We start from the raw sequence: 22,819 nt of genomic DNA, 5'->3' as shown, positions 1-22,819 counted from the left end.
CTTAGTGCCCACTGGGCGAAAAGTATATGCACCTGTCCTGCCTTCAGGGCCGGATTTACATAGGGACATTTGGGGCCGGTGCCCAGGGCCCCCACAAAACTATGTTTAAACATAATAATTTTCCTATTACTGCGACAGCCTAGTGTGGCCTAATCATGAGGGCCACAGGCAAAGAAAACCAAACCCAGGAAAAAAACCTGTGAAACATCGGAAAATTTCGGGAAAAAAATTTTACATATTATTTTAATTTAATTGAAAAATACCCTTAGTTTTACACAATAAAATATACAGGGTGGGCCAGCGAAAACGAAACGTCAGTGTTCGTGTTCGTCCAAACAAAGCGCTCGGACAGGTCGATTTTACTCTCGAGGGGACATCTTTTGCAATAAAGTTTTTGCGATTCTGAATACAACAGACAACAAAAAATTTTAAAAACTCATTTATTTTGTATTAACTAAACAAGCCTTTATTTCGAAAAAAAATGTTTGTTTAGTTAATATTCAGAATCGCAAAAACTTTATTGCAAAAGATGTCCCCTCGAGAGTAAAATCGACCTGTCCGAGCGCTTTGCTTGGACGAACAAGAAACACTCTGCCGTTTCGTTTTCGCTGGCCCACCCTGTATGTATGTTTACAATAACCTTATTTAAATGAAATTTACAACTTCCTAGTTGAAATCTAGTTGAAAGTACAGTATTTTGTGTAAATTTTCTAAATCATCAAATTTGCCTACTCTTAAAGGGGGCCCCCACCGAATTTGTGCCCAGGGCCCCTGGATTGGTAAATCCGGCCCTGCCTGCCTTCAGTAATCCGTGGCGTACGCGTTGCATTTTGTTGGTCCTGTGCAGTACCGTGCGATGGTTTCGTGCAATCATCAACAATGGATCAATGGCAGGGCCGGTTCTAGGATTTTGAGCGCCCCTGGCAAAACAAAATTTGGCGCCCTTTCATACAAGAATATACAAATTTACTGCAAATAAAAAAAAAATAGTAAAAAAAGGCAAAAAATCAAAATTACACAATAAGGAACTGTGTAAAAAATGTGTATGTAACGTAAAAATAAAAATTAATTCCACAACGAATACGTCTGGCTTGTGTGAGAAGCCCTCTGGTGGTTATTTTCGTGGCATTTTTCCTGAAATTTTTCAAAAAACTTAAGTGACCTTTATTTGGTATTATTAAAGAAAAAACAATTTATTGCTTGCTAAAAAATGCTTCGATGTCTCATGAAAAATGATCAATTTTAATTTATAAAATCTAAAAAAATAATGAATGTAAAAAAATATTTTATTTTTATATCGGCGCCCCTCAAAATTTGGCGCCCCGGGCAGTCGCCCGGCTTGCCCGCCCCTTTATCCGGCCCTGATCAATGGTTAAGTCTAGCCATACTCTAGCTTTTATTTTTCATTTATGTATTTATTTATTGATTTTTTCCGCTCTGTGGGACTAAAATATTTATTTTTTAATCATGTTTATCACCGGTTCGGCCGTGTCCTCAATGGAAGTATGTAAATCAAACGAATATAGTTACTTCAACAAATAATAAAATGTTCAGTAATTGATATAATCGATAAAATATAGTTTAACTTAATATTTTCTTGAGAAGTTTCGGCTTACTAATGCTGGGATCCATCAAATTTTACCACAATGCTACTTCATTACAATATCCCGAATTTATGCTTTTGAACTTATGGCAATCCTAGGTGGAACCTTCTAAACACTGCTAGTTATTTAAAAAAATATTTATACAAGAAAGTAATCAATTATACTTACTAGTTTTCTGCACTTATTGCAAAGTTGATCGGCACGCGCCACTATTTAAACATGCACGGTACTTTGGCGCATGTTTACATAGTGGCGCTTTGTTTCATTCGCTGGTACGATGCATGTTATCTACTCGTTTCTTTTTTACCTTAATCCGTTTAGTACAGGCTAAATCGCACATGAATGATGTATTAGATCATTACTTTGTTAATTTTTGTACATACGCCTATCTACGAATATTTCTCTATACGAAGCCCGCCAAGATAGTGTTCCGCGCTATATTTGATTAATTAATATATCCATTGTTATTATACTCGAAAAAAGTAATGTTAAAAATTATAGCGATATAAGCATAGTGTATACAGGTATACCTCACCTTACGTCGGTAATTGGTTCCAGGAGAGGCAACTTAAGTCGAATTTACTTGTCACTAGGCTAAACCACAAATTACCATTCCCAGTTCTGTATTTTATTTATAAATGCATTTTTAATAATATATGGTTAATAAGGATCTATTTTAAGCTTACAAACAAATAAATTTTAGTTTTTAATATAATACAGAAAAAAATCTAAATTTACGAATACATGTACAGTACATGCTTACAATTTAGCGATGTTATAGTACATCGCGGACTCTTTATTTGGGAATGTAGTTTGCTCTAAGACATCATAAAATAAGATGACTTTGTATGGTTAAATAACAAATGCAGTTATTAAAATTATTTTGCGATAGTATGAAAAACTAATTTGTTAAATTTAACAATATTTACATTCAATTTGTTTATTTACATCGCGGACGTAGATGGCTGTGGATGGACAGCATCAACAGCTGATTGTGATATTTCGATTCTGATTCGGAGTATTTTAAAATGATTTTATACTCTTTTATTCTTATTTATTGTACAGTAACATGATTTCATATGCTTTTAACGATTTTCTAGTGATATTACGACTTCAATATTTTGTGAAGGACAGACGTAAAGTCGAATAAAATGACTTAAAACTTGTTTATTTTTCCGTATATCTTTTTTGACAAACGACGTAACCCGAGGTATACCTGTATTACAAACATCTAACTTATTTTTAAAATTGATTTTTCACAGATTGTTTGCATCGCACCATCACTATTAATTATTGTGTGAACACAATTTGAGAAACGCTATATTAGGTAATTTCAATTAATAAATCGATTTAAAATAATCATTCTCACGACAAACTTATCAATTGATTTTTATCCTGTCGTTTATTTTCTCAGTTACGTAAGAAAATCCGAAAACTTATTTTATTCTTTAATTCAGAATATATTTTTGGTATCAAATTTCTGTAAATCTTTCTATTGAGAGGAATGGCAAAGTAAGATTCGAACCAGGATTTTTTAAAAACTCACTCCGCCATACGAGCATTGAAATTGTCTTTTTTTTTTTTTTTTATATTCATTATAGTGCTTCTAGACATACGATGGGAAAAACTGAAGCATAGGATCCGGTATAATTAGGCCATTTTATTCCATTAATGGAATTTTTTCCGTCCTGGGAACCCGAGGCTCTTTTAATCGTATATATCACAAGTACAGTTGGCTGGTGAGCGAGAGATACAATATATCAGAGTAAACACCAGTATGAAAATCATACGAGACTGTTTATGGAGAACGGAACCGATTCCAACTCAAATCCACGTGGCTATAGTGGGGCTTTGCGAATTTAAATTTTTAAGGTTTTTATCTAATTTTTAAAACTAATTTTAGATAGCAAGTTTATGAATTATTTATATCTTTTTAATAATAAATTTATAATAATTACAACTTTAAGTTTAATGTCAATTTAAAACTCATTAATTTTATATTTATGTAAATAAATACATTAAAATATATTTCTCTATTAAGAAACAAATTTATATCTGGTTTTTTTAATGCATAGTTTAATGCAAAAACATGTGTATAAATTAAAGATACAGATTTAACACCCAGTAAATAAATTAACTGTGATAATCATAATTAACTGATAACTAATTTTATAATTTATTTAAAGAAAAGGGTAAGGATAAATATTTCTATCCAAAACATTTTTCATTTTTACTTTTTGACTCATATTATTTTGTTAAATATTAATTACATTCAATCTTTTCAATATAACATTCTATTTAACTATTATAAAGAATATTCAAAACTCAAAAACTGAATTTACCAAAATAATATTTTCTTACTATAAGGTATGACTAATGTTTCTGTTAACAATATATATATATACAAATACACATTTTTTAACACTTCAGCCTTGACATATTTATTTGTCACAATATAAATATCAATTTCAAAATACACAAAGCAAACAATATGGCAATAACAAAAAGAACTACTTGACAACATCTCTGTAGAGTTCCATGAACCATATGACTCCTATGTCTGTCACAACATAAACCTCTGAAAATAACAAAGAAATGATCACATACTCCTGGCAACAAGAGCCTGGAAAAGGATGGACAACTCGGTCCCCATAACCAACAGAATAATAATAAAGCTTTTATTCAGTTATTGATTTTTTCGTACGAAAAACTTAATCCAGATTACATGAAATAAATCAGAAATTTTTTAATACCAGATGGTATATCTGTGTCTTTGGCATCATTTTTTTTAATTATATTCATTAAATGAGCTTTACAAACAGAAAAAAGATTAAAAAAAAGGTCCATCTTTATCAAGGCTAAACCAGGGAAAGACTTATTTGTCACAATCGTGTTGCCATAGAGGACATAATCTACCATGACAGTACTGGGGCTGGTGATATTCCTGCCATAGTATGATATCACCAACAATTACATCTGAATGGGTGAGGATGACTACGACACTGGGGAACACAAATTAACAACACATCAGTCTGGTTTTTCAATCAATTTTCTACTGCTGACACCATATTCAAGGCATATATAACATCTACTGTTTTTTACATCATGCAGTCTATAATTATATACTGCAAGAAATTAAAAACCTTCCTGTGGAGGGATATGTTTTACCTGCTGTAGACATTAACATTTGCTTTAGCCATTCAGGTAACACAGTGCAACAATGGGGGAATTATGGTTGGAACACATTTGACACGCACACATACACACACTCAGGCAACGACTTGGGTTTTTTTAAACTGTTTTTTTTTGGGGGGATGAAAACTGGTCCACTATGCAAATCATTTGACATTTAGTTTCCCTGTAGCAAAATGGACACGGGTCATATTGCACCATATGTCGGTGATGGCAATTGATTTAGATAAAAAATAAACACGAAACATTGTAATCTTAGTTAGATCTGATGACAGTTTTCCAAAATAGATTTCCTAAATGTAAAAGTTTCTCCAGCATTTTAAACACACAATGACGTATTTTTTCAAATTTGTTAATGGCTCTACACCTGAAATTGTAATTCTAATAAATATTAATGACTGGACAATAGACCCTGTTGATACCATTAACCCAAAAATCATTCTCCGACTCGGCCATTGGAGAACTTATATTTTGGGGTCTAAAGTATAAAGCTTAGTAGCTAAATTGGGATAATTCCCATGGTATTTTTCCGGTTGGTACCACTAAGGCCCCAAAAAGTACAAGTCCCCGAGGGAAGGCGACAATGTGTAGTCTACCGGTGAAAAAATCGATGCTGGTGCAAGGCAGAATAGTTAACGTTATCTGTTAGTTTATTTCTGTTTCAGGTACTTGACATTACCAAAACATGCACATAGCCTGTTAAGAGAAACTATGTACCAGCCAGACTATTTAACAACTAAATGAGTATAACATGTACCTCATTTTGTCCCTGGACTCTAAAGAATAATTTCTTACTAATAAAAGTCATCTCTGTACCTCACAGATGGAATTATCGATGCCTTGAACTTTAATTTGGTCCAACATTGTGCTATTAAAATTTGGAATGAAACTATAGGATTTTTGGTATTTAGGATTACATTGTGGTTCAAAGTGGAATGTTGATATTGAATCTTTTTCTCAATTTGTACATGACATTAGTAACGGCAAAAACACTAATACACACAAAAATCCACATTCACAGGCTATTGTGCAGCTCCATATGTGAAAAATATGCTATTTCTTTTTTTTTACTTTTTCCATGTGAAAATTGGTTTTTTTTCCATTTCACAGAGGATTCTGCAGATAATCTGCAAAAAAGAAAATTGATCTCCCATATGACAATATAATCATACCCCTACTAATATATACCGGTATATATATATATATTTATATATTTATTTATTTATATTTATGTAAGTGTGTATGTGTGTGTGTGTATGTATGTGTATGTATATATATGTGTATGTATATATATATATATATATCCAGTTATCACAAAACAGCACCGCCCCTGCAGTTGCTTAACATTAATAATCTGTGCTTTAGAATACTACTGTACAAATTTTCTTTGAGAACATAAATTGAGATCTATCAACAATGTGTGTACTTCAATCCAAATAGCGTGTCCTAAATGGAAGTAAAATCACAGAGATATGATCCCTATTTCGTAGTATGGGCCCTAACTTCCAAATATTACACCATTGCTGCACATAAAAACCACTTATTTTCTCAATATAATATTACAATTTTTTTAAAATGTTTATTAATATAAGACAACACATTTTTTCAGGAATGATTTTTTTTCTCAGCTTGAAAGGATCACAGTAAGTAAAGACTAGCTTTCTCTTTTGGACATTCCTTTAAGCAAAACACATAAGCCTGTTCTAAAGGCACCCCGTGCAATATATGTAGCAAAGTGCTGAGGAGTGTTCATACCACTTTTTTGTTTTTTTTTTTTACTGTTTAGAGTGCTTTTGTAATAGCACTTCAGGCTATTCTTTTATTCACATTCAAAATTACAAGCAATCTCTCATTTATTGTCAGCTACATCATTTGTATTGTCCTCTGTCTTTTCTGAAGAAGCAGTGGACGATTCAGCTGACATTAACACTGGTGCTGATGATGACTTCCTTTCTGGTGACATTGACCGTTCCAATGTTGACTTAATTAAGGTTTCTAATATTCCAATATCTTGGTTCTTTCGTTTTTGTTGGGCTTCCTCATGAAGGCGGGCATTTTCTTGTAACTTCCTCATCATTTGAGAAGCAAAGAAATTATTGGAATTTAATTGTGAAAAATCCATCGAAAAGAATGGCATGGTTTGCCATAATGATAACTGGGACGGCAGAGACAGACCCATAGCAAACTGTTCAGAATCCATCAGAGACTTTAATCCATTAGGGGGGTCAATATTTTCGGATACTGAATTATTCTTCTGCGTTTTACTATTCGAACCGTTGGTTCCAATAGAGCTAGTGTTTTTAACATTTGTTATGGGACTCTGACCACTCTTCGATAATAATGAACAAGATCCAATATTGGAGGAACTAGCAATGTTTTCTCGTTTTCTAGGTCTTAAGAGGTGACGTTCTTTCACTTTATATTCTAGAGTTGAATGTGGTACCCCAAAATAAGTCCCTGCTCTGTGTACACTCATTTCACCTCTCTGGACAGCACGCACTGCACGTGCCAGATTATCTCTATCATAATTCCGATATCGTCCCCGCTTTGGACGAGTGCGCTTTTCTGATTTAGAATTATCAACAGAAGAAGAATTATAGTGAACAGATTGTTTATGACTTGCAGATGGTGTGCACGATGTGCTGTTATTATTAGAACACTTTGCATCATTAGAAACATGAGGCCTTTTAGATGGTGGACCATCTTCAAACAAGTGACTATTATTGACTTTCTGACTGATACTTCTTGCTATTAATTCTTTTAATGATACAGTGATTCCCTTGTTCCTTGCATGGCCATGACTAGATGAAGACGAGGAGCCAGATGTACAGGATGGTGAAGGCAACACAGGGGAACTAGAGACCACAGTATCACTGTTTGTAGGAGGTGATTTGGCGGGTTTGTAGGACGGAATCTTTAGTATCACATTTGCAGATGAGTCAGCACCACCATCATCAATTGAACCTTCTGCCACACTGCTTTCCTGAGGACTTTTTTGTGAATCATGATGTTGCTCCCTTTCAATAACAAATCGTTCTTCCATAAGGCGACGAATCAAATCTTGAAGTAATGGCAACTTGAGGTCATCTTTTAAGGCAGAAATCGTTGGATTATTGTAGTTTTCTTTATATTTAGAAAGTGCGACTTGTTGAATATTTGAAATTATCTGAAAGATATGTTCAAAGAATATTAAAATTATATTTAAAAAATACTAATAAAATAATAAATATTATTATTATTCTTAATAAGTATCATCATAATAAAATTTTAAGTGCTATGTCTTAAATTATAATTATTAAGATTATTTTAAATCACAGTATGTGATTACTATAACACAATTATGTAAAAATTTTCAATCAAATCAGATATACAGTATTCATTTATTTGTAAAAATATAACAAGTCTTGAAATTAATAAGCAAAAAATCACAAAAAATGGTAACATTTTAAAAAATTTTTAGTAATTTTTAAGTCAAACATTCATAAATATATTTATTCCTGTATGTATACACTCAAACCTGTTTTTGTGCGGTCTTTTTTTGTGCGATTTTTTATATGTGCAATGTGTTTTGTGCAATTATTTTTGTGCAGTATACCAATTTGATTGAAATTCATATACCGCATACAAAAAATCACACAAAACAAATCGCACAAAAAAGACCGCACAAAAACAGGTTTGAGTGTATATTCATAAAATATATATATATACAGGAATAAATATGAATAAAATGTGGTAAAATCATATATATTAATTATGATTAAAGTTTAAAATACAGTAATATACAGTATAAAAACAAAGTCAATCTGTTTATTCTTTATTGTATTAATTTCTTTAAAAATGAGGAAATTTAAGAACTTATTGCTTAATTTATAACTTTATATATTTTGTTACACACTATAACAGTAACAATTTAATCTCTTAATATGCTAATAAATTTTATATAAAAATTTATTAATTTTTAAACATTTTTAAAATCAAATAAATTATTTGAATAAATCTTTAGTTTTCCAGATTTAAAAATTAAAATTAACTCATTTATATTTCTTTTATTTTAATAAATTCTCTGAAGAGTGTAGGGCAAACAAATCTAAAAAATATTGAAACAAAATAAATAAATTTGTTTTTACATATGTAGTGTGTATAATTATTATAGGAACTTGAACTTTATGATTCCTTAATCTTCAGATTACTATAAGAAAATCAGTTTTTTACATTTTAAGAAGTCAAAAATACTTACAATAAATGTCTCAATATATAACTGGCAAAACACCTTAATTTTCTAGGAATTATTACCTCCACAGATGCTGTAATCTATATATATATATATAGATTACCTCCACATCACAGATCTTTATATATATACACAGTAGAGCGTCATTAATCGGAACGTCGGTAATCGAAATGGCCGGAAATCGGAACGATTTTCAGCCGGACTGTGTTGTGCTGAATCGAACGTTTTTGATACTAGATTTACTTCTAAAGTATAATTTTCATGTTTTTATATTCTTCAATATATTTATTTTGTTTGTACAAAATGAAGAAATAATTTTTAACGATAAGATAGCCTCGATTATTATTATAAAAATTTTCGTTAGGCTTAAAATCGACGAAAATTCAACATGAAGCAACACACAACAGAGAAAAATTTGAACATCGGACAGGTTAATATATTTTTTCGTACAAAGTCAGAAATCGGAACAAATGACTAATTGGAACAACCCCAGTCCCCAATTGACTCCAATTTTCGACGCTCTACTGTATATATATATAAAGAGAAATACAGAGGGATATATGCAAAAAATTAATAGTACTACATACACTAAAAACAAGATGATGAGGTAAAAGATGTTAAGATGTTTTTGTTAAATGGATATAATAAACATATATAAAATAAATGGTTAACAAAATTGAAACCTAAAAAAGAAAAAGAAAAAAAGGAGGAGGAGGAGTGATCTAAATTATAGAATCATACATTTAGCAAAATAACTTACACACAGAAACTTTTCTAATAAATTAAGAAAATATTTTATCTAAGTAACATTATATTAATCCCTGATCAGAAAAATATAATAAAACAAGTATTATATAAACTGAGAGTGCCAAAAGCAGCAGAAGATAAAATTAACAGCAAGGTTGAGGCCAAAGTTCTAAACGTGAAAATGTGTACATCGGACATTCAGCGCTGCTTTCCTGTAAGCCTAGAAATTTGACTATGGTGTTTGGAAAGTCAGTGGAATCATGCTCGACATTCCAAACGCCATTGTCAAACTTTTAGGCTTACAGGAAAGCGGTGCTGAATGTCTGACGTACACGTTTTTGCATTGAAAACTTCGGCCTCAACCTTGCTAATAATAGACTAAAAAAGACAGGTGTGTTATACAGATTTAATTGTGAATGTAAAGTCATTCATTTACATCAAAGAGACAGGAGAGAGTTACAAGAAAGAATTAAAGAGCATGTCAGTGATAAAAGTACAATTACAAGAATTTGAGTGTAACTAAACATTGTATGAAGAATAGTAACAGATTGATCTTAATACATTAAAGATAGGTTCATTTAGAGATGAATATGATGAAGAGAAAGTTGTTTGAACACACAGAAATAGTTAAAAGTAATAAAAACTTTTATTACTAATGAACAAAGATAACAGAGTAAATTTACATGAATTGTGGAATTGGTTTTTGGCTGATAGGGGACAGAAGGAAAAGTGTCTGGCTGTTGGAGTATTGGAAAATGATATGATGAAGAACAAATGAAAGCAATAGCAATAGCAAGGACTGTGAATAACAAAATATTGTTAACAAGAGAATACAGGTAGTACAATAATGCTTTAATATGTTAATTTTTTAAGATTTTAATATGAAAGTAGTTAAACAGTTGGAACATTGAAATTGGAAGGTGAATTTAATAACTTTTGGTGAATATGATTGTATATTGTAAATTTATTGAAGTTATTTTATATTTACTAGTATCAGAAAAGTGTTTGTGTCTTGTTTAGCTTGTATGGAAGAAAACTCACTGAGGAAGGAAATATTGTAATTTCTGAAATACATCTGAGTAAAATAAAGTTGTTGATTGACTAGTGATTATGGTGTATGTGGATGTGATAATTCCTAAAAAATTTTGACTGGTTATATATTAGGATTAAAGAAATGAAATAGAAGCAAAGTATAGATTACAATACACTTTATCTTCAAATTCAAAACCTTCAGAATCTGAGAATAAGGTCTAAGTAGTCTTGGAAAATGCTTATTAAAAAATTTTTTATTTCTTAAAATGTTTAAAGCTGATTTTTTGCTAATTATCAATATATTAAAAATTTCTGTTAAAGGTTAATTACAACAAAGTTCTGACACTAATATATTAGAACTTTTTTAACATATAATAAATATAATTTCAGTTTATTAGAATACAATAAATAAATTATATATAATTTCATTTCTATTCAATTAAAACAAATGCATTTTAATCAAAGTAAATATACAAGGTGTCCCAAAAAAATCTACACTTTAGTTGTCAATAACATCTAAGTTTATTTTTTAAATTTGAATTTAATAATTTTACAAATTTGAATAAATGTTAGAATAAAGATCAGATTATCCATTTCTAAGTGTAATTGTTATCTGAAAAATAAAACACTTGCAAGTTATGGGCTTATGTTTACACTTTTTTTTGCATTCTATATTTTCATGTAAATATTTATTGTAATGAAACTAAGTCAATAAAAACATTATATCAATTGATTTTTAAAATATTTAATAAATTCTGTAATTAATTAAAAAAGTGAAATGAAGGATTTATTATTATTATTATTATGTTGGGTTAAGTGAGATATACTCAGTTAACACCGGTGGCTGTGTACTATGCTGGACCAAAGTCAAGTAACCAAACATAGTAACCAAAACAGAAATTAAAGAAGTGTATCAGTGTGTGTGTCTGTATTCAGGAATTTTCTCACAATATGACATGTATTCAATATAGTGGCCTTCTGTAGTGTGATGTATGTGTTTCTATTCAATTGCAATGTGCCCAGGCTTTTGTGTAGTGTGTGTGGTATGACACCTGTAGAGGAGAGAACAACAGGTACAATAAGCACCCTATCCATCCTCCACAGATGCCTTATTTCCTGGGCAACTTCTGTGTACTTGCTAATTTTTTCAGTGCATGTGTTTTGTATATTGTGAGTGTTTGGAATGGATATGTCTATAATGTATATGATTTTATTGTGTTTGTCAATGAGTGATGTCTGGTCTGTTGTGGTAAATTGTTTTATCTGTGATTACGGCTCTGTCGTGGTACATTTTGTGCGTGTTGTTTTCCAATACTGTCTGTGGAATGTATTTGTAGTATGGTTCGTGGATGTCTGCTAATTTTTGTTTCTTTGCAAGCTCTTGGTGTATTATATTTGCTACTTGATTATGTCTGTGTAAATAATCTGTCTGTGCCAAGAGCTTGCAACCAGAGGTGATGTGTTGTATAGTTTCTGGCATGATGTGACATTTTCTGCATGTGTCATTTGTGAGCGTTGCATCTTTGAGTATGTGTTTTCTGTAGTTTTTAGTATTTATGACCTGATCCTGTATGGCGATCATGAATCCTTCCATCTCCCCAAAGAGGCATCCCCGAGCTAACCAGCTGTTTGACGCAGTTTTGTCAACAAAATCCTGGGCCAGATCATAAGGATGCCTGCCATGGAGTGCCTTTCGAGCTCACGATTGCTTAATGGTGTCTATGCTTTTTATATGTTGTGTTGTGTCCATATGATGTGAGTGTAAGTTTAATGGTGTGTTATTTGAGTCTGCTAGAGTTACTGCTTTATGTAATTGTGATGTTTCTTGTTTTTTGTAGAAAAACTCTTGCAGTGACTGTATTTGTTTGTAGTGAAGGTTAACTATGTCAATCAGGCCACATCCGCCATCTTTACATGGAAGGGTTAATCTTTCTGTGGCAGATTTAGGATGATGTTCTTTATGCTTAGTAAGCGTTGTTCTTGTATTCCTTTGGAGTTGCTCGAGATCTGTGTGAGTCCAATGTATAACTCCAAAAGAATATGTAAGTACTGGAATGACATATGTGTTTATTGCTTTAAATGTATGTTTTGCTGCGTATTAAATGTAATGTGTATTAACTGTAATGTGTATTAACTTTAAATGTATTAACTGTGTTCTGAGAATAGCATTTAAGCTATTTTGGTATTCTTTAATTAATCTTTGCTTTATTTGTGTATGTTCTGTTAGTTTGGCCTGTTGGAATCCTAAATACTTGTAGAACTCGCCCTCCTCCATGGATTCAATAGCGTCTCCATTTCCAAGTGCAAAATCTTCTTTCTTCAGGATTCCTTTTTCTATGTGAAGTGTTTTGCATTTAGCTAGGCCAAATTCCATTTGTATGTCCTTGGTGTATGAATGTGTAATTTGTAGGAATTGATGAAGTTGTTTTTGTGTGGATGCATAAAGTTTTATGTCATCCATGTACATGAGATGTGACAGTGTATACTGTGTTGTTTTTTCATGCCTGATATTATTATTATTATTATTATTATTATTATTATTATTATTAACAACAACAACAACATTCCAAAATCGAATAAAACAAGATTAAATTTAACTGCAATAATATCATGAATTTTAGTAAATATATTTAAACTTATAAATTTTTCTCACAATTTCATTTAACAGAAAATACTTTTATACTTCTATATTAAAATATCAAAAGATTTTATATAAAAAATTTAACAATAAGTTTAAGTTCACATCTAACCAATCCACTGAACACTTAAACTTTTTACTCATAATTTCTAGTTGTTTGATTGATAATTATCGAATACATCATAACTTAGATAATGAACAAATACAGTCAAACCTTGGATTTTGAATGACTCACTTTTTGAACAAATCAGTTCACGAACAGAATTTTGAACTCTTAATTGTCACAGTTGCAACATGATAACTCAGTTGCCGAATAAGCTGCTCAGAAAGAGCCATCCACAGATTAGAGAGACACAGATGGTCAACTCCCTATACTTTCTACATTAAAGAGTTGACAGGACTACTGATTAAGAACTTAGTGGCACTGAGATTGCCTCCGTCATTGGATGTCATGACACAAATCATTGATGATATTGCTATTCAACTTAAGATTTCAATGTGCATACAGAAAAGATATTATTTCCATTTTTTGGTGTGTGCCACTCTTGAATTTAAATCAAATTAAATAATATAAACTGCATTAATTGACATTCATGTAATATAAATAGCATCCAAGAATTCAAGTTTAAAGGTACTTAAGTTAAATTAAATAATAAAAATTTATTATATATAATACAGTATTATGTTATATATAACATTAAATTGCATTTGTAGACATTTTCATGCATGTAGTACAGCTTAAAAAAAAAAAAAAAAAAAAAGCTTCATTTTGGGGTCAAGAACAATTAACCCATTTTATATTGTTTCTTATGAGAAAATCTGTTTCAGTTTTAGAACAATTTTTAGAAAAAAAATTGTTTGAAAACCGAGGTCTGACTGTAGTTTGTTATATAACTCAATCATATAAACTACATTCTTTTCAACAAAATTTAAATTATAATTATATTGAAAACAATCAAAACATTCTTGAGTAGGTAAATGAATAAGTATATGTATATTTAAATACATTTGACTAACTTAATTAGAACAATTAGAAAATATTATATTTCCTTGATTCTACGACACACTTTCAACTTGGAAATCAAAGTTGCTTTTATGGAGGAAAAATTTTTAAATAAATAATTTTATTATGTTTTGTTAAGTAATAACAAGCTAGAAAAAACTACAATGCTAAGAAATGAGTAATGTTTGAAAATTCTATTTCTTTTTGATGCAGTATTAAAATGAATAGTTATTTATTTTAATACTGCATCAGAACATAGAAACAGAATTTCCAAACATGTTGTTTTAAGACATTTTAAATATTAAAAATAAATTTAAATTAAATACTTGTTAAAGCACATTTAAACTGATGCAAGTATTGCTATTACTACTGGTGCAAAATGCAGCTCATGGTCTACTAGCAATTACTGCTGTTTCTTATTTTTAATTGTAATTGTATGATGCCATTAAAATCTAAAGATGAACCTCTAAGATTAATAAAAACAGTAAAAATGTCTCTCTTAAATCAAGAAACTACAGTATATTTATACAAAAAATCAAGGAAAAAAGCCAAAAATCTAATCATACATGATTATTATAATCAATCCTGAAATTTTTAATTGAGCTATAATATAGCCAATTAATTATAAAGATATTGCATAATTTGGACTAAAAGTAGGTGGTTAAGCTGTCATTTTGTATTAAACTTAGTAATTAAAAAAACAAAAATATTAATTTTGAAGAAAAGAGTGATCTAAAGTGGGTCTCAAAACTATAACTTCTGCTTACCATGCAGATGCATTACCAATTATGCTACTAGATCTATGTCTCGTCTTTTTCTTTCAGATCAATTAATTTAGAGTTATATCCTGTAACAGTTATATCTTCTATACAAATCACTCACCAGAATGAATCCATGTGATAAACAAATGTTGTAGGTTCAAGATCCATTCCAAATTGATTTTTTCTTCCAGAATATTTAAATTAATTAATTAATTAATTTCTAATTATCAAATTTAATAGAAGATAGCATCTTAACCATCTAACTTTAGTCCAAATTACATAACATCTTTATACTTAATTAACTACATTATAGTCAAATTAAAAATCCAGAATTGTTGTTTGATTTTTACTACATGATGGGCTTGGTTTTATATGATAATAATTATAATAACTGATTCAAATAACTGTTAATTTATTTATGACTTAATTAGTTATATAATTAAAATTGAATACTATTAGCTTAAATAACACCTTAAATACTCTTTTCAGCAATTCTTCAATTTATTTAAATGAATATTTTCGACCTCTTTTCATAGGTGTGCGTCAGGTTTAACAAAAACATTCAAATTTTAAAAATTTTGCAAAATTTTTAGTTTTTTAAACAATTTGAAAAAATAAAGCATTTTTAAGGTATAATCAGGGCTTGATAGATTTAGCTATCAAAATTTAATTTGTCTCTAGTTATTTGAATAATTAAATATTTAGGTTAATTTGAATTTTTAAGATATGAATTATTTAAATATGAAATAATCTAACATAAAAAAAACATATATAATTCATTACTTATTAAGTAATTCACAATATAGCTGTGTAGTATAATTTAATATATTAATTTTAACATGCTTTATCACATACCTGAGATAAAAAAGGAGCCAATGCTTGATTGTATTCCAAAGTACTTAATATATCATCTGTGGCTTCTGGATTACAAAATAGATTTGATTGTAGTTGATTTATATCTGATTTATGCTTATCATTATTTTTACTGACACTTTGTGTCTTTTGTGTAATAGTGTTTTTCAAAAGTTGCCTTAGTGATTCACTGGCAGATGCTGTAACACTGCTTTGCTTGCAAGATGTGGATTTTTCCGATTCAATGCTTTCTTTATCTTTATCTTTATCTTTTTGGTCTGCATCAGCTTTTTTCCCACCATTACATATTTTTGATGTATTATTTCGAGTTCCTCTATTTCTTTCCATAGCAAGTTTATAAACTTTATTTCTCAATGTAGATCGCGGTATTCCATAAATCACTGCAGCTCGACGTGTACCTAACTTCCCACTTTGAATATCACGCAAGGCAGCTTGTAATTCATCTTCTGTATAGGAACGCTTACAGTTTGAATCTAATCGCTTTTTGTGACTATAAAAAAAAAAAAAAAATTAATTGTATTTTTGAAGAACAAAATTTTTATTATTATTTATGAAAACTTTAAATACCCATGATTCATTGGTATTTGTGGAACTTTCAGAACACTTCTTTTTGGTATATCATGTGTACTTTCTCCATTATTTCGGATTGATGGTGATACATAGAATAATCCCCTAGATTTATCTTTATCTGATGTTCGACGAGATGAATGCATGCTGAGATCCAGTGGTTGATCAGAGAGGGAAGATGGAGAAGTTGGACCACCATAGGACGTACACCAAGGCAATAAAAATCCTGATGGAAATGAAACTGTAAAGTAAATTAATATTTTGTTATAACAATATGTAGACAATTTGTTTTCAGAAAAATTTTTAGAATTATTTATAAAGAAATAAATCAGTTATTATAAAATTTGCAGTATTCTATATTATTTTTATCTTAAGAATGAAATGATTTTCAGTCAGAAAATACAATAAAACTACAGTTGACTCCGCATAAGTCAACACCCGGATAACTCGTCACTCGTCAGTTACGTAGTCAATTTTTTGTGGTCCCGGCCAACTTACATAGGCATTAATGTTATTAACCTTAAAAAACTTGGTTTACTCGACATCGTTTAACTCATCACCACTGGATAAATCAACATACTTTTTCTGCTTCACACTTTTTAGAATTCTGATAAGTCGACTCCCCTCCCGAAAATTGAGTTCACACGACACAGCTTATTCTACGGTGTAAACTCATTTTTTCAGGAGGGGAGTCAACTTATCAGACGTCAAAAAAGTGTGAAACAGAAAAAGTATGTTGATTTATCCAGTGGTGACGAGTTAAACGATGTCGAGTAAACCAAGTTTTTTAATATTAATAACATTATTGCCTATGTAAATCGGCTGGAACCACAGAAACCTATGGTTAAATTAACCTATTGTGACGAGTTATCCGAGTGTCAACTTATGCGGAGTCGACTGTATATAGAATTATATACAAAAAAATTATATAGTAGTTAATTAAATTTTGAAAAATATTTATATAAATTTAATCAAAACATTTATATATTATTTAGGAAATCTAAATTAACTTATTTCCAAAACAATTATAGTAAACTTATTCAAAAATGTCTTACTCAAAATTTTGACAAATAAAAATCAATGGATTTTGAAAAGCATTAGATATCAAAAGACCGTTTGAAACAGTCCTTTTTATGCAATTATAGCAGAATAATAAGAATATTCTTTAAAATTTAACAAATTTGTAAAAATTATTATAGAGAAATCAGCAAAAATATTAATTTTATCATTATTTTAATGTAAAAAAAAACTGAAAAATTAAATCTACTTTATATGAGAATTGTTTTGCTTGTTCAACAGAAATTATTACCCAAGATATCAACTACTTTTGGTCTATAACTATAAGAATCTATAGTATGCTAATAGTTAACTTTAATAAAATCTATAATCTTTCATAATTTTAATAACTTAGTATTTTTCTACTCAAAATTAAAATCATCTCAATACATTTGAATATTTATAGCAAATGTATTTTTAATTTCTTGTTCTCAGTCCATACAAGATCTTTCAAGAAAATCTGATGTTCCAATTTCAGGCAATGTTGCTTATTTCAGTGATCAATGAAAATCATCTTAGGGAGAATAATTTCTTAGATGTTTTCCTAAAGTTTATTTCCTCGTATAATGTTACCAATCGTTGTACTGATAGAAAGTAACATTGTTGTTACTATCAGTACAAAAATTGTTTACTAAAGAATGTTAAGCAGAACTGGTTATATACTAACTTGTAAGTCAACATTTTCTAAAATTGCTCCTTCAAAAATTAATTATAATATGCACTCTGGTTCCAATAAATATAGAAATTTAAAACCTTAGGTATATTAACAGATCTAAAAACTGCATGTTTTTGTGTTATTTTGATAGTTTAAACTTTAAACTTCAAGTAATAACTCATATCTTGTGGTATATAGTTTTAAAGGATTTTTTTTAACATTAAATCTGACAGTGCATTCAGATTTGAAATTGAACAAAGCATTCAAAAGTTATATCTAAGAAATTGCATCTATTAAGTTCTATTAAATGTGCAAATAACAAAATGTTTTCACTGAAGATTTTTTAAAATATTAGATTACTGTAGAGCAATGTTTCCCAACCCTTTTGAATTAGCAACATGCTTTGAATTTTAGAAGATTCCTGTAATTTTTAAAATAAAAATGTTTAAAATTTAAAATTTGATACTACTGAAATTAAACTAACCAAGACAAAAACTCACAATTTTACAAATATACTATAAAAGTAAAAAGACTATTTGAATCAATGCATAAAGAGCTAGTATTGGTCTTTAAGTTGGCAAACTGACATTTACATAGACACACAGAGCCTTTGTGAGGGGGGTATGCTAATGCTTAAAATTTTACATCAATCAGCAGTTTAGTGAATACCTCCTCCTCTCTTTAGTCAGACAACAGTAAAAAGGTGAAATATAAATAAAATATTTAATATTTTCATGACAAACCTGAGGCACTCTTGCAACAGACACAGGTTGGGAAACACCGGTTAAGAGTAACATCAGAAATTGTATTTACTATGAATTTTTCCGATGGATTATTTTGTTTGATAATGATCCATATTCAAAGATGGCTAGGTACTGAATTAAAACGAACCTCTGAAACAATGTCTAGATGTAATTCTGCATAAACAATTTTAATACAATAGATTTTTAAAAATTTTAGATGAAGCATATTTTATTATTTGTCTTTTAATAGAACCTAGTAGATTTGATTTCTCAGGCATAAGTTCTGAATGCTTTGTTCAATTACAAATCTGATTGCACTGTTGGATTCAGTGTTAAAAAAATCCTTTAAATCAATATATCACAAGATATTAGTTATTATTTGAAATTTGAAAGTTACAACTATTTTAACCTTTAAAGTTTAAATGTTTAAACTATCAAAATAATACCAAAAAAATGCAATTTCTAGTTTTGTTAATATATTCAAAGTTTTAAACTTCTCTATATATTGGGACAAAGTAAATTGCCAACTTTCCTGAATTTGCTGAGAGACTCCTGGAATTTGACAAATATCTTGAAAGATGATCATCATCTTAAGAATACATATTATTAGATCAAGAATTAATTAAGTTGCTGTTCTTGTAAGCCACAATACTGTGGGAATAATACAAAAGGGTTTCTGAATGATCTTTATTTCTATCACCAAAATCTCAATTCCACTCATTCAGTAAACTGGCTTTCCTGCTGCAAGTTTTAAAGAGGAAATCTTTTGGGAAACTGGTTATATATGGAATACATTATAACTTTTTGGAGAAGTAAGTTCAAGTGTATATTTTAGTTCTACATTTCCTTTTTACTTTGTGAGCAGACTTTTTTATTATATTGTTTCAATGAGCAAGATTTTATTTAAGATAACAGGAAGTAATAAAATTTTGTTTCTTAAAATAATGAAATGTATGGTGCTTCTTATACTTGACACCTAAAATTTAAATTATACAGAGCTGCAACTGCATAAAATTCCCTTTCACAGTACAATTTAAACTGTCAGTATTTGGACTGGTGTCGAAGAAAAACTTCTGTTTATTTGAAGCAAATGAAAAAAGCTGAAGTATGAGCAAAAATGATTTTAAAAACTAAAAATAAAAGAGGATATCAAAAATAGTTCTCAGATATTCTTTATGATTCTGTTTAGTGGCAAATTAAGGATTTTTGGAGTCCTGTGTACTTTGTGCATGGGGCCACAAAAATCCTTAATCTTTGACTGCTAGTTGGACAACTGAATGATTGCTGTGGAAGCATAATGCAAAATTAGTCTGATTGATCTGCTGGACCAAAGTGTAAACTCAATTTTGTATTTAACATTGATTTATATGATACAACTAGTACTGACATAAATAAATGCCACCTTTAACTATCCAGCAAATTGTTTAATAAATAAAAATAAAAACGTTTTCAACCGGTTTTAATGGCCTTCTTCAGTTAACAAAAGAATACTAAAAATAGAACACAAAGAATTAAATGTGTGCACGAATCAATCAGTGGATCCCAGACATATTAAGTATGCAGCATTCCAATCTTGGATTAAAAGAGCTTACATGCATTGTACAAACATTTGCGATACCTACAAAGAATTGGATTACATTCTCAAGACAGCAACACAACAGGGTTACCAAAGAAATATCATAGAAAAACTTATCGCAACATTCTAGAACCAGTCTAAACATTCTCCTGCACTTGACAATAAACGAAGAATGGTACTCAATTATTATCCATTTCTAAACAAAATGCATAAGAGAATTGCTAACATTAATAAGCTGCGTATCATCTATCGACGGAATCCAACGGTTTACAAATTATTAAGAAATGATAAGAAGAAAGAAAAACGGAGCTCTTTGGCAGGAATTTACGCTATATCATTAAAGGACTATTGTTTTGGATCAGATCTGGTTTATGTAGGAGCAACTAGGCAGAATTTAGAGCAAAGGATAAAAGAACACAAATACTCCATTAGTAGAAACACGGACACTATGGTTTTAGCATCTTTCGCCAAACAACAAGAAATTAACGTATTAGGGGATCAGGCTTCCATTATCAGAGCTACCACCAAAAAACATACGATCAAGCACCTCAAGAAACTAGAAATACATAAAGTGCAATTGAGAACAGGATGCATTAATCACAGAAATGCAGATATGTTGTCAACTGCATGGAAATCGTTTTACAGTAACATACATTAACAACATATAGTTATCTGATGTTATTCCTTTGCGGCCATGTTTTTTATTATTATGTATTTGTTATTATATATATTTATTTCTTATGTTATATTTTTTATGTTATTTTTACTATATATTATTTAATTTATGGTTAATCTTGATGTGCATCTTAATTGTATTTACGCAAGCACAGTTCACGTTTTTCATATTTAATTCTTTGCGTTCTATTTTTAGTATTCTTTCGTTAACTGAAGAAGGCCATTAAAAACGGTTGAAAACGTTTTTATTTTTATTTATTAAACAATTTGCTGGATAGTTAAAGGTGACATTTATTTATTTAGTATATTAACTCCAGTAAGATTTAGTATTATTATTTTAGTACTGACATTTTGTCACACCCAAAAATGTCTACACAATTTGTTGGCAATGTAGATGTTTACATGATGCACTGCAATATGACTTTCAAATCATTCTGACTTGTGAACATGCATGAGAATATTAGTTTCTCTTGACAATGATAAGAACTTAATGCAATCTAACATGATTCTGATTTTATCATTGATTTATTCAATGATGTAATAAGGAGTGAAAAATTTTTGTTTTGTTTCTGTTGGGTTGCAATTTGAAAAAAATTGTAGACATATAAATTCCCACTGTCATCCATCTGTCTGTTTTTCCTTAATCTCAAGAATGGAGTTAGACAGTAAGAGATGAGATGAGATATGGAAACCTTAGGGACAGGAGGCCCTGATACAAACTTCCAAATCAAACTGGATGTCATGTTATTTCAGTTCAAACATTTTCCCCTGAAAGGTGTTAGACAGATGACTGGCACAACTCTATTGATAAAGGAAAAGTATGATATATAGGGGCGAGCCACTAATCTCAGGTGGAGAGCATATATTTTAAGTTAAATAAATTTAAAATACAATTAGAAATTGCAGCCTGGCATTGTGACAATGTCACAATAAATAATTGCTTGTTCAATTCTTTGTTTTACCTGAAGATAGTCTTTACAAAAGACCAAAAACATTTGTAATTAAACTGTTTTTAATTTAAAAATATAAAATACAAGAAAAGGCTCTCAGCCTGTTCTGACTTTAGAGATGATTAAAAACATTCAAACAACACTTAAATCAAGAAATAGTTATCTTATTCTTACATTTAATAAATATTTGTTAAAAATACTTTTCAAAACTAAATACAGGAACTAGTTATGAACATTCAACTTACAAACTTTCAGACTTACAAACAATTCGACCAGACAGTGCTTCAAAAATGCTACCAAAATTAATAGTAATCTAGTAGTGAAGATTAATAGAGCCACACTTTTTGCATTTATGTGGAAACTTAACTTGGCATTATAAAACTAAGTGCATTACATGGAAAAAGACATGTTTGAAACAACCACTACTAAGCAGTAGTGAGTGGGTAAATGAGCATAATGTATTCTATAGTACATTGAAAAATCAAACACTAACAATATGTGGTTATTGTGTACAAA

The 22,819-nt window shown here is 29.8% G+C and overlaps 1 protein-coding gene across 4 annotated transcripts in view; it reads right to left on the bottom strand.

Moving 5' to 3' along the window:
• Positions 1–4,018: 4,018 nt before the first annotated feature.
• Eip93F (Ecdysone-induced protein 93F) overlaps positions 4,019–22,819 on the bottom strand; it is a 136,269-nt gene continuing 117,468 nt past the window's right edge. For all 4 annotated transcript variants that reach the window (XM_067279735.1, XM_067279736.1, XM_067279738.1 and 1 more), the window contains 3 exons: positions 16,649–16,889; positions 16,064–16,571; positions 4,019–7,962 (listed from right to left, as the gene is read on the bottom strand). In XM_067279735.1, the coding sequence (XP_067135836.1) occupies positions 6,646–7,962; positions 16,064–16,571; positions 16,649–16,889 (2,066 nt within the window). In that variant the 3' untranslated portion in view covers positions 4,019–6,645. The remainder of the gene's footprint in view (positions 7,963–16,063; positions 16,572–16,648; positions 16,890–22,819) is intronic.

This window comes from Centruroides vittatus, unplaced genomic scaffold (assembly GCF_030686945.1).
Source record: "Centruroides vittatus isolate TY-2023 unplaced genomic scaffold, ASM3068694v2 contig_876, whole genome shotgun sequence".
NCBI classification, from domain to species: domain Eukaryota; kingdom Metazoa; phylum Arthropoda; class Arachnida; order Scorpiones; family Buthidae; genus Centruroides; species Centruroides vittatus.
This window is presented reverse-complemented; position numbering and strand designations above follow the sequence as displayed.